At 40.7% G+C, this 18,013-nt stretch overlaps 1 protein-coding gene across 8 annotated transcripts in view; it reads right to left on the bottom strand.

The window, feature by feature from the left end:
- The window catches only part of wasf1 (WASP family member 1), a 55,844-nt gene that overhangs the window by 17,357 nt on the left and 20,474 nt on the right, over window positions 1-18,013 (bottom strand). For all 8 annotated transcript variants that reach the window (XM_032542531.1, XM_032542536.1, XM_032542534.1 and 5 more), the window contains 3 exons: window positions 12,634-12,788; window positions 11,464-11,598; window positions 2,037-2,190 (listed from right to left, as the gene is read on the bottom strand). In XM_032542531.1, coding sequence (XP_032398422.1) covers window positions 2,037-2,190; window positions 11,464-11,598; window positions 12,634-12,766 — 422 coding nt within the window. In that variant the 5' untranslated portion in view covers window positions 12,767-12,788. The remainder of the gene's footprint in view (window positions 1-2,036; window positions 2,191-11,463; window positions 11,599-12,633; window positions 12,789-18,013) is intronic.

The following is an 18,013-nucleotide window of genomic DNA, read 5'->3' as shown; positions in this document are numbered from 1 at the left end:
AGTGTTAGCCATGCTTAGGGAGGCAATTATTTGATGATGACACCAATAAGACCAATAATATATGAAAAGGAAAAAGCTTCAAAAGGCAAGAGTGGAAATTTAATGATATGCAACACAACAAAGGAAAGAAAATAGAATTTGACACTGGGCTAGAGAAAGGCTGTAGAGAGAGGTACTGTAGTGTGTGTGTGTGTGTGTGTGTGTGTGTGTGTGTGTGTGTGTGTGTGTGTGTGTGTGTGTGTGTGTGTGTTTGTGTGTGCGCGCGTGTGTGCGTGCGTGTGAGTGGTTTTTTTTGTGTGTGTAGAGAGACAGCAGAGTGGATAGGGAGATGTCCCAGGAAGACTCCTAGTGTAACGTTTGGACAGGAGAGGAAAAGATTCATGCTCTTGCTCATGCTCGTTTAAACTGTGTCCCATTCTATATTAATTAGAACTAAAGCAATTAGTTGATCAATCAGGTGAAAAAATAAATCAACAATCATTTTAATCATTAATGGGTTGTTTTACCAAAAATCCTGTTTGAAGGCATCACCTGGATTTGTGACAATTTATAAGATGAGAAATTAACCGATTAATCAAGAAAATAATCATCTTTCTCTCATGGACACACTACTGGACCATGTGCTCAGGGTTACTCCATCAGTTGTTATTCAAGGAGAGGGGACAGCAATCGCAGCCGGCCTGGGAACTGACCTAAACAAGGCTTATGTAGTGCATATTTTTATGTCTTGTTCAACAATCCCCATTAATCCATGTCTGAATAAAAACTGATGTGTAGCCTTCAGCCACCATGAAACCAAACATTTAAAGTAACGCGAGCAAAGCCCTAGGACGCATTCCTATGTCCCAGTGTGTTGTTTGTAACCGTTTGGGAATATTATGTTTTCTGAATATAGAAATTTAAAAAAAAATTGATCACAAAAAAAAGGAACATGAGCAAGGTAGGCACCCACACCTGCCGTTAGCTTGGCCATGTCAAGGCCCAGATGTAAAAAACACACTGGGCGCCCAGATAGTTCAGTTGGTAGAGCGGGCGCCCATATATAGAGGTTTACTCCTCGACGCAGCGGGCCAGGGTTCCACTCTGACCTGTGGCCCTTTGCTGCATGTCATTCCCCTTTCTCCCTTCCCTTTGCTGTCCTGTCGAAATAAAGGCCGAAAATGCCCAAAAAAGTATCTAAAAAAACAAAACAAAAAACACTTACTACAGATTTAAATACCACACCCTATACCTGTCTCCCAACAGTGCATGTGTAAATTTCTACACACACACACACACACAACATAAAAACATTGTGTTTGGCCTTTAAACATCTCCAACTGTCTTGGCCAGGGTGAAAGTATTACACAGAGATGGGTCATGTGTACGATGCCGGAGGAGAAAAAATGGAGTGAGAGGAAAAAAAGAAGTGAGAAAGCAGCATAGTGACAAGGCTGAGAAATAAAGGAGAGGGAGTGCTGGCCAGCAGAGCTTTTTATGGATTATTCACCGCTCTGCTCGCCCGGCTCAACACTCAAGAGCCAAAAGAGATGTCTGGTGTGAAAGAGTCCCAAGCCTGCCAATAATAATATACCTATGCACAACTTGACTTGTATACATTTGAGGTTACGGCTATCAAAGCTCAGTGTGTCTTTCCTATTTTCTCTCTGAAGTGCATTACTGTGAGCATTACTGTACTGTGAGCTTTAATAGCGGCAGGCAGAAATATAATGCAAAACAATGGGCCAAATAACAGCAAAAATTCAAGGCCGTTAAGGTACTTTTGTGTTAACACAGTGAGTGTAATCACTGTTTCTTTGTGCGTATCAATAAAATACTAAGAATTTTTTTCCAATTTCCACACTTAGGAAAGTGGAAATGGTTAACTATATGAAAGGTTGATAAAGGTAATGCCATGGTGGGCCTCAGAAAAACAGCTGCAATTAATTCTTCCAGTTGTAGGTAACGACTTTTAGCATACAATTCACTTTACTAAAAATCATAAATAGCCCAAAAAAACAAGTTAGTGAAATTGAGTTAGTGAAATTGATTCAGACCTGTAGGGCGTGAGGATGTTGAGGGGTGGCGGCTGCTCGCATGTCTGGAAACTCTCCTGCAGTGGGACGGGCAGCGATGTGCGGTCAAACAGCTGCTGGTCCTGAATGGTGGAACTCCTGAAAGCCTTCCTCATGGTAATGTCCTGAAGAGACACTACAAAAGGAAAGGATGGAGAGATAAAGAAAAGAAAGAGGAAGAGATGGGGATTATGGTTATTAAATCAGGTTCTTTAAGAAATATGTGATACACGTCTCCAACCAACAGACTCTCACATGTCTCGGATGAAAACAATAAGTACCATTCGGCTCCATCTTGTCATTATAATCATCATCAAAAAATGTACTGGATGTTGATACCATTACTCAAACAATCACAATCAACATAACAAAGCACTAAACCTTGGGTTATTGCTACATTCCTGTCCTAATTGGCAAATTTCAATTCCCCCCAAAGCAAGCCCACACATTCCCGGCTAAACTAAGCTAGGCTAGGCTCAGGTCGGCAGAGGTTGTTGGGATAATTCTTTCATTAAGGATAGCGGACATTTTCAGCGGGCAAAAGAAAAACAGGTTGGAGAGATTGCTAAGGGGGAGAGAAAACACAACCACACTCACGCTAACCCTCAATCTAGTCTTGCCTTGTAGAAAACAGAAAGTCTTTGCAAGAAATCCAGAGCGTTGCAAGCGGATCTGATCTGAATGAGGGAATGACAAATGGATACACTTTACTGCTGCCCAGAGGAAGACTGAAAAAGTCATGTGGCATATTAAAAAAGGTATTGTTACAGTTCTCTATTATTAGACTTTCTACTGAACCACACACACACACAACAAAATGAGAGTCAAATTCTGAACTACACAGTAGTTCAGTACAGTAAGTTGATCTCTTAAGCCAAACAAATAGAACAACTGAGTTAAAGGCCACCATTGAATGCTTGTCTTCATCAAATATGACAAATAAAACCACGTTACTATACGAAGGACAACTATCCCAATCTGATCTTCTATATTGCAGCAGTACAGCTGGGTAATGACTCCCACAGACTCTCACTGTCGTGTAGGACCAGCCCCATGAGGCACTGAAGTATCATTATTAACAAACACTATCAGTAAACCAAGGTTTGGTAAGTAACACTCTGGGAGAGAGAAAGGAAGCCAGAGAATGCAAGAGGCAGATAATAAAACGGCACGGACACGACAGAGGCAGGGTGATGGAAACAGGGGACAGACCAATGCAGAGTGAAGAGGCACTAACAGTAAAAACAAAGAGCAGGAGCTGACAGATAACAAGGAAACATTCACAAGAAATACAGACGAGTAAAAGGTGAGAAGAAGAATGGAAATGAAGAGCGGGGTGAGGGACAATAAAACTAACATGGACACGTAAATAAAGACGAAGTGGTGTAAAAAAAAAAGCAAGGGAGACAGCAAAACACATTAAAACACAAATGACTTCTGTGAGAATAACAGAAAGGCATGATGTCCCATGAGAGAAGTTGAGAAGAGCCAGAGGGTGGATTAAGACTCGGAGACCACGCAAGGGAGAAAATCTAACAGCCGTTTCAACAGCAGACACTCACAGACACACACATGCTGTGTACGGTATATTGTTCTAGAGCTGCAATGATTAATCAATTAGTTGTCAACTATTAAATTAATCGCCAACTATTTTGATTATCCATTAAATGGTTTAAGTAATGTAAAGTAAAAATGATCTCATTCTAGCTTCTTAAAAGTGAATATTTTCTAGTTTCTTCACTCCTCTATGACAGTAAACTGAATATCTTTGTGGTCAAAATAACACATTTGAGGACGTCGTATTGAGTTTTGGAAAACACTGATCAGTCACTGATTTCTGAGATTTTATAGATCAAACAACTAATTGATTGATTGAGAAAACAATCGACAGATTAATTAACAATCGAAATAATTAGTGCTGTCAGTTAAACGCGTTATTAACGGCATTAACGCAAACCCATTTTAGTGGCGTCAATTTTTTTATCACGAGATTAAGGTTCTTTTAGGCCTAGCAAACTTGGTAGTTTTTTTCACAAGCTGTTGCAACAACTTGTAACGTTAGAAAACTCCACACCGGATCTAGCTAGACCGGAAACAAAACAACAGGCACGCCACACACACTAGTTGGGCTTGCGAGCCGGACAAAGAGTAGTAACGTTACGTTCTGAATGGATGGCATGCGCAAGACGATGAAATGGATGCCAATAAGATTCTGAATGGAAAGTTTACTTTTTAAAAGTTGCCAAATGGTTCCATTGACCAGACCAAAGTGATCTGTGTGTTTTGTCGTTGTGAGCTGAGCTCTCATCGCAGCACGCCCAGTCTGAAATACCACTTGATGGCCAAGCCCACAGCTGATGCTGATTCTCCACCCCCTTGTCAAAGTATTAATTTCACCCTTTTATTAATGGACAGTGTTACATTGTGTGAGAGAAGATTTGCTCCAAGTGAGAATGTTACACTACAGTAGGCTATATGCCAATGTTGTTTTAATTAAAAAAAACATTTTCACAAAGCAAGCCCATCCAATTTTCCATGTTGATAAGTGCATTAAAATGAGAAAAAAATAATAGAACAAAAAGAAATCAAGGGACATTTAGAATAAATAAAAATGTGTGATTAATTGTGAACTATGACATTAATGCAATTATTTGCAAATAAATATTTTAGTCGTTTGACAGCACTAAAAATAGTTAGTTACAGCGCTACATTGAACAGAAATAACAACAGGAGAAAAGTGAGGGTAGTCACAGTCTTCTTATGCCCTCCTGCATCTTACAATAAGGAAAAACTGGTAATAACCTTCTATTTCACAGGAAAACTGAAGGTGCAACTATGGTAAGTATGGTAGGTCAATGTTGAAACATGAAGTTAGTCTGTAAACTCAGATGAATGTTTACATCAGATAATTTGGGTAATAATGTAACTGTTAACCTTTGTTTTCTCTTCCAAATAAGGTTGGTTAACCTGGAGGTTTGCTTTTGGCGATGCTGCAGCATTTCTAGATCTCAGCAATTAACTTGGTGAGTACAATCTTATTTGTGATTAGATCCTAGATCAGCGACATAAGAGGTGACTAATGATGAGAAGGGGGGAAATCAAAGCCATAACCACAGTGGCATACCCTGCCCACAGCTTTCCCAGAGGAGAGAAACGCCAGGGATAAGTGGAAGGAATAGTGAGATCTGAGAATTTAAAGTTCTTTTTTGTTTTTTAAGAGCCCGGTGTCCTGCTGCCTCAATGCATTTAGGGAGAGCAGAGCGCTGTCAGATGGTGTGTATGTGCAAAAGCAACAAACAGGAGAGAAGCAATGCAGAAGTGTGTGTCAGGATGAATCTGATGCAGAGTGAGGTGGCTATAAACCTCTGTCAAGCAACAATGAGCACTGAGAGAGGCACACTGCACTAATCCATGTGGACAGAAACACACGCAAGCACGCACACACACACACACACACACACACACACACACTTAGCTTAGCATTATGTTCTACAGCCTAATTACAAAATGTCACTTATTCAACTGAACTACCAATTACCCCCATTTAGTGAAGACATTTAACTAATGAGAAAAATGTGAGTGTAAGCATTTATGAATGAATGAGTGAGTTAGCGTGTGTGTGTGTGTGTGTCAGTTCGAGCAGCACCAGGTGCAGCAGCAGCAGCAGCCTCTGATCTCAGCATGTGAAGCTCCTTATCAGTAAACTAGTGATGGATAGTTTCTCTCTCTCTCTCTCTCTCTCTCTCTCTCTCTCTCTCATATCTTTCTCTTAGACAGATAGCATCTAGCTGAAAACACCCACAACCAATGAGAGGTGAGAAAGTTCTTCACACAAACACACACACGGTTTCTACAGAGATGCAGTCCTACAGATCACTAAAGATAAGAAAAGGCATAGGCCAAGCTGTCCTTTAGAACGCAAGCGCGGTATCGCTCTTCTGTTGTACTTCAATTCAAATGTTGTCCTATATTTCCGCTCCTGCACACTTTCTCTTGTAGCCCTGACTCACACAGTATTTACTCCATCTTTTCCATCCCTTACATTTTTCTCTTGTAACCTTGTTCATTGTTTGTGATTTTTCTTTCATGTTGTACTTTTGCTTTCTCTTCTTCATCTAAATTTGTTTTCTCTTGCATTGACTAACTTTGTAAAACACTAGTGTTGTGCAAAGTGTGAAACTAAACTAGTGACATCAGACTGTAACAAAGTAAGTGTGTAGATGAACTGTACTATATGCATCTACTCTGCATCTGTGTTTTTACAATCTGCTTGCCGGTATTCACCATCTATACTTCTGGATCAACTATAATACGTGTAATTAATACTTTCTGCATTCTTGCTGGGGTCTGCATGACTTACAGCTTGTCATATACCAATTTCCCATAGGTCGCCAAATGGCGAGGGGGCCCGCAAACCATATTATCAGAACCAACATGCTATTTTTTTGTCTAATCCAATCATTTAAACACCTGAAAAATCAGGGTACTTCAACATGTTGATCCAGATAATTCATTAAAATCCGATATTGCAGAAAAATAGCCCTTCTTTTTCATTTGCAGCATTGCTTAAACACCCAGAGATATTGAAAGGATAATAAATTAATGTGGTGTCCCACCAATATATATATAATGACCAGTCATTGAATGCTTACAAAAGCTAAAATAAACCCAGTGTTCTCCCTTTGATAGCCCACAGATTATTTAACACAGTGGATGGTCACTGAACTCATCCTGCTTCATGTTGGTTTACATGTGAACCAGCAACAGTGAACACAACATCTGCGTGCGTGACTTGCAAGAGTGTGCCAACATTTTTTGCTGTTCTGTATCCTATGCTCACCATGCACAGTTGATCACTCACAAGTCTACCTAGCCTCCCAACCCGGCTAGTCAAATTAACAGTCATGTCAGGAAAGTTTATTTTAATAGACCTTAAGGAGAGACAGAACAACAGAGAGAGATGAAGAGAAGATAACAAGAGGCATGTAACAAGTGCCAGAGAAAATAACAGTCAAGGAGGGTAAACAAGCAGTAGAAAAGAAAAACCATGGTAAATGTAGATAATGAAAGAACAGGATGTCATGAGAGAGACACAAAGAGAAGAAAAGAAAATTGGTAATAGAAGAAGAAACCTCTTATGGAATACAGAAACAGTGACACAGAAGGACTAATAGAAAGAGCAGAAGCAGAGAGAGACTATGGAGTACATAAAGAAACAGTTAGAGCCCAGAGGGACTCTGGGTGGCTTTGTGGCCCTCCATAATGGCCTGCAGCCAGTGCGGTGATATAACGGTACCATTAAGTAGGGGATACAGGCCATTAGTTTGGTTGGCTGGAGTGATAGGGGGAAGAGAGCCTGACAGCACACAAATAGATTCCATGCAAGATGGAGGGAGAGCAGAGATCAATCAGATAGATGGGAGTGGGCAGGGGTGGACAACAAAGACAGAGAAGGTGTGTGTGTGTGTGTGGGGGGGGGGGACGACTGTTAGCAGTCAAGAGAGGAGGGGAGGAAGAGGAGAAGGGGAGTGGAGGCCTAAAGGGGAATGTAAGGGACGATACCCTTTAAAGGCTCAAGGGGTGTGGGCAAGGAGTTTGTGTGTGTGTGTGTGTGTGTGTGTATCAGTTTGAAACTGCATAAATGCATGAGATAAAGCACTACTGACCTCAAGCACTGCACAACCAATGACACTGCATACATCACTCCGGCCACGTCTCCATTGCACATCTCCCCGACCTTCAGCTAAACATCTTTCATGCTGTCCACACTGTGCCATATGCTTTGGACTGATAAAACATCATTCACTTCAGTGTCTGCGCCATGTTGAAGTCCACTAATGTGTAGTCTCTGTGTAGATGGCCAAACATAGCTAAGCTGCACAAACTGCTCTGTGTTCCCAATACTGAGCCAAGTCACAATTAACCTCACAGTATGTCTGAACTGTGAAAGGAAGATTATATTTAATTTTTGGGTGTAAAGACACCTTTGCGCCTGTCATAGTTAAGATTATTTTTATAGAATGGGATTTTTTCATACAGTATATTGACTGTAACCAAATATTACTTATATAATACATGGTGTGTAAGCTTTTCAATACAGTAACCACATTTCAGGGATGTTTATGTGGTTTGTTTATTAACACCACTTTAAATAATTCTGCAGTGTTGGCAAAGCAACTATCAATCACTAGCAGTTCAGGTGGCTATCTTTTCTTTATGACCTCTATAAGGTGCCCTATGTTCAACTGAATGACATGGAATTTTTAAACCCCCGTTAAAGTTGACATACTGCTATTGATATTCAGCTTGACACATATGTAAAGTTGAGTTTTTAGCCATAACATAACAGTAATCCCTTTGTGAATTACTGGTGTCTCAGTTAAAAATTAAAAATAAAAGTCTTAAAATATCCCGATGGGACACAGTGAACAACCAGCAATAATGTATGCAAGATACTGAAATAGATGTTAATGTGGTTAATACTGCAGGGTAATTATATAATAAGGTGTCCCAATCTGTTGAGCTTTTATTTCTTCCCAAATCACGTCACTGATACATTGTTATGTTGTGTAATAAAACCATTAATAAGTAACCAATACAAGTCATTACTGGCTCTTCAATACTGCTTGCTTGCAGTGTTGGTGATCATTATACAGTTATACAATGAAAGGGTGGGATGATCATTCCAATTTGATGATTTATTGGCTATTCTGTAGTCCACATTTCTTAGGCCGAAATTAAGTTAATTTTTTAAAAAAATTCATCACTATGGTCATGTCCAAGATAAAAATAAGTTATGTCTAGAAAATCAAAACCTATACTGTATGATTTAAAAAAAAATTAAATTCTTTATTTTTGAAACATTGGGAACAATACAAGAGCCAGATTTACATCAGCTCATGGTCACCGTTCCAGTCTGCGATCAAGACCAAAGTTCCCCATTCACAACTTTCCCATTTTTGTAAATATAATAAGAACACATTACTAAACAACATATCTCTAATACATATAGAAACAAAAGACAACACAATTATTTTGTTAATAAACAGTACATAAAATACAGTACAATAAAAATCAACCCTTGATTACCATTATCTTGACAACATTTAGGACAACATTCCCGCATGTTGTGTGTATGCTTTTATTTTTATGTATCATTCATGGCATAAAAAAGTTTATTTAAAATAGAAACTTAGCTGTAAACATAAACCATTTCCGAGTATAATTAGTCAGTTGGCCACCAAAAATATGTTTTGTCATTACATGGTTTAAAGAACTTCAAAGAGGATTGAGAAAGGTTTAGTGAACAGTATCTGTAAAATACTTGTATGTGCACCCTTCTCCTCCATCCTACCCGACCCCCATCCTCCCTATCTTTATCCCTCTACGGTCCTGATTTATGGTCCCATCCTTGCCTGAAGTCATTCCCCTCTCCTTAACTCCTCCCCATGCCAACCACAGACCCACACAGACAAATTACAAGGCAAGTCATATGCTTGTGCTAAAAGCATACACTTTCAACTGTGTACAGCAGAGTGTGTTTGAGAATGTGAGGGTAAAGACAGGGTGGGGGTAGGGATGAAGAGTGGCATTAATGGGAAACACACCCCTCCAACAACTGTCCATCTTTCTTTTACATTTCTCACACACTTCTCTCCTCAACGTCATCACACTCCCTTGTTACCTTGCTATTATAGTGATTAGATTTTACATGTCTTTAATTAATAATGATTGGGAAAGGAAGGAGAGTGTGGGTTTTTTTCCATTTACAAGACAACTTTGTTTGGTTATGAGTGGTTGTGGAGGAGTTGAACTGTGTGGGAAATCTCTGCAACCTGCAGAGGAGGCCATTTTAACCTGGCCCAGAACATTCTGCGGTACAATCCTTTTACACTCCACTGCTTGTGCTGCAGTGCCCTGTATTATGCGCCCATCCCTCGATCCTTCCATCTTTCTTACTCTCTGACTCCCCTCCGACTCCAACCCCACCACACACTTAAACTGCAACTGAGCTGATCCTTATCCACTGTCTTTCAAGCCAGTCCTTCAGGCTAAAAGGGGGAAAGTCTGGCTTAATTATGAAGGGAGATAAAGCCAAGGACCACATGCACAGATGCGTCAGATACACACACACACAATCACTCACTCGTAATCTGTGTCCAAATGCAGAAACTTCACATGAATATGAACAAGGAGGCTTACACCAAAATGACACAAAGAGTGGCTCTGTTGTTACTTCGGTATTCCCCCTAGTAAATTTATATATGTATCTAATAAGATAAATGTTAATATCTTAACCTCTGTAGAATAAGATAGTGTGCCTTGTGTGCGTGAGAGGAAGGGTGTGTCAGTGTGTCTTTGCCCTTTAACCTCTGAAGGATAATGGACTCAATTACCAGCTGAAACACTTTGCACAACAGGCTTACACAATTATTCAATAAGGATGGCTACAGCGTGTGGACAGTGTGAGGAAGAAGGGTGGTGCAGGGAGAGGCAGAAGAAGAAGCTAGAAATGCTAAGAGAACGGCAGGTGGAGGAAGAGGGGAGGTAATGTGAATAAGGGTGAAAAGCAATCCAAAGGGGGGAAAAATTCAGGGTGGAAAAAAAGTAAGATCAGGTTTAACAATCTGTGAGTAATCTGGATTTGCACAAGTCTATTCCTCAACTGTGTTTAAAACACAAACCCATGATTCTTCAAAAACTAGGAAACAAATCATTGGCTTATAAAAAGGTATGAACGCCTGAGCTTGCACACACAGAAAAGAAATAAGCATCAAGTACAGCCCAGTGAGCATTTTAATGTCTCTGTGTAAGAGACAAGTAAGCCGTTAGAGTAGCATTGTGTAAAGCCGTAAACATACTGATGGCCCACGGGAAATCAATACGGTGCCGTAAAACATAGTATTATACGGCTGGGATTCTCCCCTTTTACTTTGCACCCACTGCACTCTCCTCTAGCTATGTTATCCTGTCATCCTGCTCCCCTCTCTCAGGATAACCTGGCTTACCTGACAGTCTCGCCAGTTATCACATTGCTAACCCGTTTATTATTGCTCGCCACAGATACAGCCTGACCACCCGATCCAATTTCTCCTCACAAAGAGAAGGCCTTTAGTGTGTAAACGAGCATCCAGCCAAAGTGAAACTCAGAATGTTTCCAATAGAGGCAGCGGTTTGTAGGATCTGGGGTGAAAAATGAAACCTTCTCGTAGCTGCCTGCTCCTCTAATAACCGCTATTAACACTGAAGGGGGGAGACAGGCAAACTCCATCACATTGATGACCCACAAACACACTGAAAGGCACGTCAACAAGTGCATATCTAATTTGGTGCAGTAAGAGGTGAAGGTGTGATTGGCAGAAAATGTTTCAATAAAAAAGGTAGAGTGTGTGTGTTTTATATTACTCACATTCCTCTTCTTTGGGGTCTAGCTGTGTGACACTGATGGAGAGGCGGTCCACACGCTCTTGCAGGGAGTTGACCCGGAAAGAGAAGGTGTGGGCCTCATTAAACAGCTCTCCAAACAGGTCTTCTGCATATTTACCTGCATGCACACACACACACGCACACACACACACACACACACACACACACACACACAAATATGTTTTTTTTAACAATTTTATATGCAGTAATATTGAGAAACATTTTCTAAAGTAGATACCTGATATTAATCTAATTTATTCAAAGTGTAATTTCTCTTTGGTTGAACATTTTCACTTTAAAATAGACATTAGTTACGTTTCATATCAACTGGTTCTGCAAAGTCTACAAAACTTAGGTCCTTTAGTATTGAAAAGGTAAATTAAAATGGTTTGTCAGTGATTGTTCTTTGTCTCGCATCCTAGCTTTAAACATGTGCGTGTGATTACTGATATTGACAGTTGGAGAAACGGTGTGTCAGTAGTGACTGGAAATCCTTTGAGAACCCACCATTGGAGGCTGACTGATGGAGATGGGAGTGCTAGGTGCTAGAGGTGCTCCACTGGAGCTCTTTCTTTTTTGACTGTCTGGCTGTCAGTAAAGTTGGCTAAACTTCTTTCGAACCAGACGCTGGTACAACCTCCTCTACTAACGTCCAGGGTGATTGACTCCTCTGCTAACAGCGCCGTCCGCAGCCTGGGCGGGGCAACCCTCCATGGTGCGCTAGGATTTTAAAACTGAACTAGGACAAGGACTCACACTTTTACTTTCTCTGACTGTGTGGAAATCTGATTCTCTTCTACTCTGAGTCAACTCAAACAAAATCTTGATCCAAGGGCAGCCTTACACAAACCTACCCTTGAAAACTCAAAAATATATGCAATTGTGAAAACTGTTCATGGATGTTAAGGATTATTAAATTGTCAGGTAGTTTTCTAAATATCCTAATGTTTTGCTACCAAATAGCAGAAAATAATGAAAACTGACAAGTAAGCAATAGCTGACTCAGTACCTAATATCCAAATGGTCCGCTAATCGACTTACAGGGAGCTGAGGTGCTTGTGTTGTGTGTGTACAGTGTGTGTATTAAAATAACTGTATGTGAGAATGTGTGTGTGTTTGTGTGTGTGTGTGTGTGTGCACGCGCGCTACTGACTGAGGCTGCTGAGCTGGCGTATGACGTTGGCCAAGGAGATGTTAGTCACACACTCCAGCTCATTCTTGATGTTTCTTGGCAGCACTGTGTGGCACAGGTGCCTGGGCTCAATGGTGCGCTTCACCAGCGGCATCCTTCTGCTGCGACACCACTACCTAGGAGTCAGGGGCAGGGGGACAGGACAGAAATAAGAAGACAAAACTTTGTTAGTGCAACAATTCTTGTTACATACCTTGAGATGTTGCTGTTCACAACAATAGAAGAGACTAACACCAGAATTATCACAACAGAGCAATGGAGAGAAAAACAGCATGTGGAAAGGGAAGGCAATGTGAGAGTAAGTGTTGTTTAGCAGAATGCTGGGGGAAGAGAACATGCTACAGAATAGCAGGGAAGTCGTGTTTTGACATTGCTCCGAGCCATGTTGCCTCATCCATTTCACCGACTTAGCACTGTCTTTTCCATTTTCATCATACGTCGCCAGGCTAGCAAACCTCAGCACTTTGTCTGCCCACTCAGCCATGCTAATGGCATTAAGGCTGCAGTGCGGGGCTGCTTACTGTAGGTCCAGAACCCCTCCATTTACACTAACACCAAGAACAAGGATGACCTCCCAAAACCACAGAAGACAATGATCCAGAAACAAAATATGTTTACAGAACTTGATACACCTTTCTACCTCAAATAGCCACAAGAAATTGTAAACAGACAGAGAGCCTACAACTACACTAGCAGCTCTGCGTGGCTGTAAACATCCGCAGGCTAACATGCGCACAACGACAAAGCTAACATGCTAGATATATGACAGAGCCACATTAGTTAATAACGTGAAAAGGATGAGAAAGGCCTCTTGTTATGAAAACAGAGCAAACAAAATCTGTGCCACTTAGGGCTGTGTTGCGATTCAAGCTCTACAGATTAAAACCGATTCCTATTTTAGTTTTGCAGCGGCGAGTAGCACATGGGAAAAGTAACTACATACATACTGTGAATCATTTTTTTAATTGCGAATCGATTTTTGAAATCAAAAAAACAATTTTGAATTGAGTCTTGAGCCTAAAAATTGATAAGGAATCATCATATTTTCTGAATCGTGCACCACTAGTGCCAATCCATCAAATAGCTGTTGGAAAAATGGCCTATATAATTGCAAGTAATAGCTTAAACAACATGGGAGTAAAGACGAAAGAAGAAAAAGCATGATAGCAACGTTATGTTACACAGCACATCATGGACATTTAATGAAAAGAAAGGTGAGAGATGAGAGCAAATAAATCAGGAGGACAGTGGGCAAAACACCCTCAACCGACACCACTCCCTTTGTGACAACACCAGTTAATCATGCTAACAACACCTCGTCTCTCTGCTCTAATGCTATAATTAGAGCAAGTGTGAGCAATGATGGGGAGATCAGGTGCTTGCATGGACTGACTGATTTACTGAGATTGACAGTGATGAGGCCTTGTTAAAGCACTGATTAAACTTTAATTGCCGTCTGGTACTTAATATCATGCTGTATTCTTAGCAGTGTTACAGACACTAAGGAATAAACATGATTATTGACCATTTCCATAAAAATGTAAGTCAAGGAAGGCTATCCTAGGAGGTGGCCCAGCTATGGATGGTTAGAGGGGAGCGAGAAGGAGCCCAGTAAAAGGCTTTGTTGAGGTGATTCATCTTGGACGTGTCTTAAATGGAGGCAAAAATGCCTATAAAAGGAAAGGATGAGAACCTGTACCTCTCTAAGCTGTTGTTTAAGTGGTTTTAATTAGATGTGTGGGCCATGTTACTGCCAAAACAAACCCAAACACAGCGTCAAATCCCTGCCCACTTCTGAAACTAAAAGATGTCCTCCCTAGGGATTTTTTAAATTTCCTAACAGTCCTCCGTGTCACACACACACACGATTGTAATGGAAGGCAAAACCCTAGCAACCACTCGCCAAGGTGAAGGTGTAAACTAAGTTGTTACAGTGTTGACCTTTAACACACAGGCCCAACAGTACTTATAATGTAACATCAACTGTATGTCTAAGAGGGTCATCTTAAAAACACACAAAAGCAAGAAAATGGATATCAGTCCACAATCTCTAATTCTAAATGGCTGGCACTGAAGAAAGCTTTTTTGTTCAAAGTTACATGATCGATATCACTCTCATGTCTGTTTAATCTGTACAAAACTGAAGTGTATTAACAGCAAAGCGCTTTTTTACATGAGGCAATGTGTTGAAATATTTCTTGGTCAGGATTAGTTGCCCAGCAACCAGCGAAACTCTAACAAGTAACTGGCAAGATATAAAATGTTTATCAGTGAGCTTTAAACGGTAGCTGAAGTTGTTACCTTTGGACAGAGCCAAGTGTTTACCCATTACCAGTCTTTGTGCTAAGCTAAGTTAGCTGGCTACTGGCGGTATTTATCTTCTTCTCCAACTCCAGTAAGAAACCAAATAAGTATATTACCAAATAACTTTTCCTTTAATGTACAAAACATCGCATGCTCCTCAAAAACGAGCCAGCACTCTGGGCTTACTAAAAAATAGAAATGTTGACATTGCATTATTACAGGAGACAGATTTACTGCTGGTGGACGTCGGCCGTTTAGCCAATAGTTTCTATCATACAATTGCATCCTCATCAGCGAGCTCAAAAACAAAAGGCGTGGCCATTGTTGTCAAACGGAACCTCCCACTTAAAGTGTTATCCTCTTGATCAGATGATACAGGCAGGATTGTGATCTCCACAACAGAGTTTGGTGCCAGAAATATTGCATTTGACTCATCTTACGCACCTAATGTTTTTGATGGCAATTTATAAGCTCACCAATCAAATGCTGGAGATAACAGACTGTTTTTTTATTTTTGGTGCTGATGTCAATGCTATGTGGGACCCAAATATTGATCGGTCAAACGCGAAGGCCACTAGGGACCAGGATCAGGCTACAAATGCTCTGAAGTCATGGGCCAGCAGCTTGGGCCTTATAGATATTTGGTGTACAGTTAATCTCACCTGTAAGGACCATTCCTTTATTGCAGGTAGACATAAATCCATTTCCAGAATAGATTTTCTTTTTGCATCCCCTCAATTATTTCATTCAATCGATAAAGCGGTGTTACTCTGTAGAAGACCCCAGGATACTGAGGGACGCAATAAAAGGTTTTATTAGGAGCAATATCAATCTTTTCTGCACTAATGCGCGCAAAGCTACGTCACTGAAGCTGCAAAACCTTGAAGCTGAGCTCTCCAGATTAGACTCACTGTTACAATCTAATTTTTCTAACCAGATAGCTTTAGACCGATCATTAGTCAAGAAGGAAATAAACAACATCCGGAAACAGAAATCTGAATTCCTCTTTCGTAGAGCAAGACAGCGCTATTACTTTCAGGGTGTTAGACCTAGTCAACTTCTCGCTATGAGATTAAGATCCAGTGATTATTTTGCAGACATTCCCGCTATTAAATCTTCCAATGGCAATATTAGAACTAACACTGTTGAAATAAATACATCCTTTTAGACATTTTGTTCCAATCTGTATGAATCTGAGGTTACGTTGGATAAATCCCACTGTGACAGCTGGTTAAGTCAGCTTGACTTGCCTCAGTTATCAGCAGAGGAATCAGCTAGCTTGGACAAATTAATTTCTATTGGGGAATTAAAATTGGCAGTACAGAACATGCAAAAAGGAAAATCACCAGGCTTTGATTGGATTCCTTCGGAATTTTATGCAACTTTTTGGGAACAGCTGGGGCCTTTCCTTCTTGACATGATTAACTTTTCTATTGAAAAGAGTGAATTCTCAAGGGATGTTAACACAGCCTTGATTTCCTTACTCCTGAAAAAGGATAAGGATCCTACAGTGTGTTCTAGCTATCGGCGTCTGAGCCTGCTTAACGCTGACATAAAAATCTTTGCAAAGCTCCTAGCTCGTCATTTGGAGTCCCATATGACAAAATTAGTGAACTCCAACCAAACAGGATTCATAAAAACGAGACTAGCAGCAGATAATGTTAGATGCCTTCTTCACATTGTGGATGTGGCATCCAGTAAGAGGACAGTAAGACCCCAATATCACTTATTTCTCTTGATGCGATGAAAGCCTTTGACAGACTTGAGTGGCCATTTTTATGGTCAGTCTTAGAGGTGATAGACTTTGGTAAAACTTTCATTGGTATGATCAAACCTCTGTATTCTAATCCCTCAGCCTGAGTCTTAACCGGAAGCACCTCCTCCCCTCGATTTCTAGTCTCTAGATCTTCCCGCCAAGGTTGTCCCTTGAGTCCTGCACTATTTGTCCTCTCTCTAGAGCCGGTGGCTCAAGCCATTTGCCAATCGTTTAGGGTGTCACCAATATGCATTTGTAGTACACAGCATCATCTCTCATTATTTGCAGAAAATGTTTTGGTCTTTTTAGAGAACCCCCTCTCAGTCTCTTCCTCACCGCCCCATTATCTCTCATCTTATCAAAACTTGGAGATTAATTAAAACAAACTGCTATGTAGCTTGCACATTTTTTCTCCTTTATCCAATAATACAGCACTCCTGATTGGTGGGAGGCAGATAACGGCTCCTTAGTGGGATAAAAGGGGAGTTCATTGTCTAAAAGACATTTTTGGTGAGGTTGACTTGTTACATTTTTCGGACTTACAAAATGTAATCAGTCTGCTACGTTCCTCTTTTTACCTGCAGTTAAGGTTGGCACTCAAGGCCTACGGTGCACCCTGGCAGAGGGCTCTGCCCATCCATCCATCCATAGTTATTTACTGTGCAGCCTAAAAATTGTGGTATGGTATCCAGGCTTTATCAGTTCATGGTGATATCTGGCCGCTCTGCCCTTCCTATTGAGAGAAAGAATACTGTATTCTCAATAATTCTTCTATGAGCTAGTTCTAGTTTGTGATCCACTTCCATTCCTGCTTCCGTCCCTATAATAGTGAATGCAAGCAATGTTACAAGAGTGTTTCTTTCCATAATGTATCAGGAAAACATCATCATAGGATATTTCGTATTTCCTTTCCAGTACCACATGCTTACTTACATTTTCTTGATATCTGTTGACTCATATCTGTTGAGTCATTAGTGAGTAAACACCATTAAACGCGACTAGCTTTTCAAAGAATTCCTCAGAATGTCTCGGCACAGCGCCACGTGTTTGTGTGTGTGATTAATGACTGCAGCATACATTGGCTGCCTCGCTGATTGGACATGAGTTAACTCAAGACTGCTGTCCACAGGAAGGAACATTTTCTCACACACACAATGCCCTCACTACTACACACACACAGCCTTTGTCCACTGTGATCCCATACCAGACAACGATTACATATGACAGCACTTCTCCCATCATTGTCTCACAGGTTCCCGTGTCTCTTACACATCATCATGG

This window comes from Etheostoma spectabile, chromosome 18 (genome assembly GCF_008692095.1).
Source record: "Etheostoma spectabile isolate EspeVRDwgs_2016 chromosome 18, UIUC_Espe_1.0, whole genome shotgun sequence".
Taxonomy (NCBI): Eukaryota; Metazoa; Chordata; class Actinopteri; order Perciformes; family Percidae; genus Etheostoma; species Etheostoma spectabile.
This window is presented reverse-complemented; position numbering and strand designations above follow the sequence as displayed.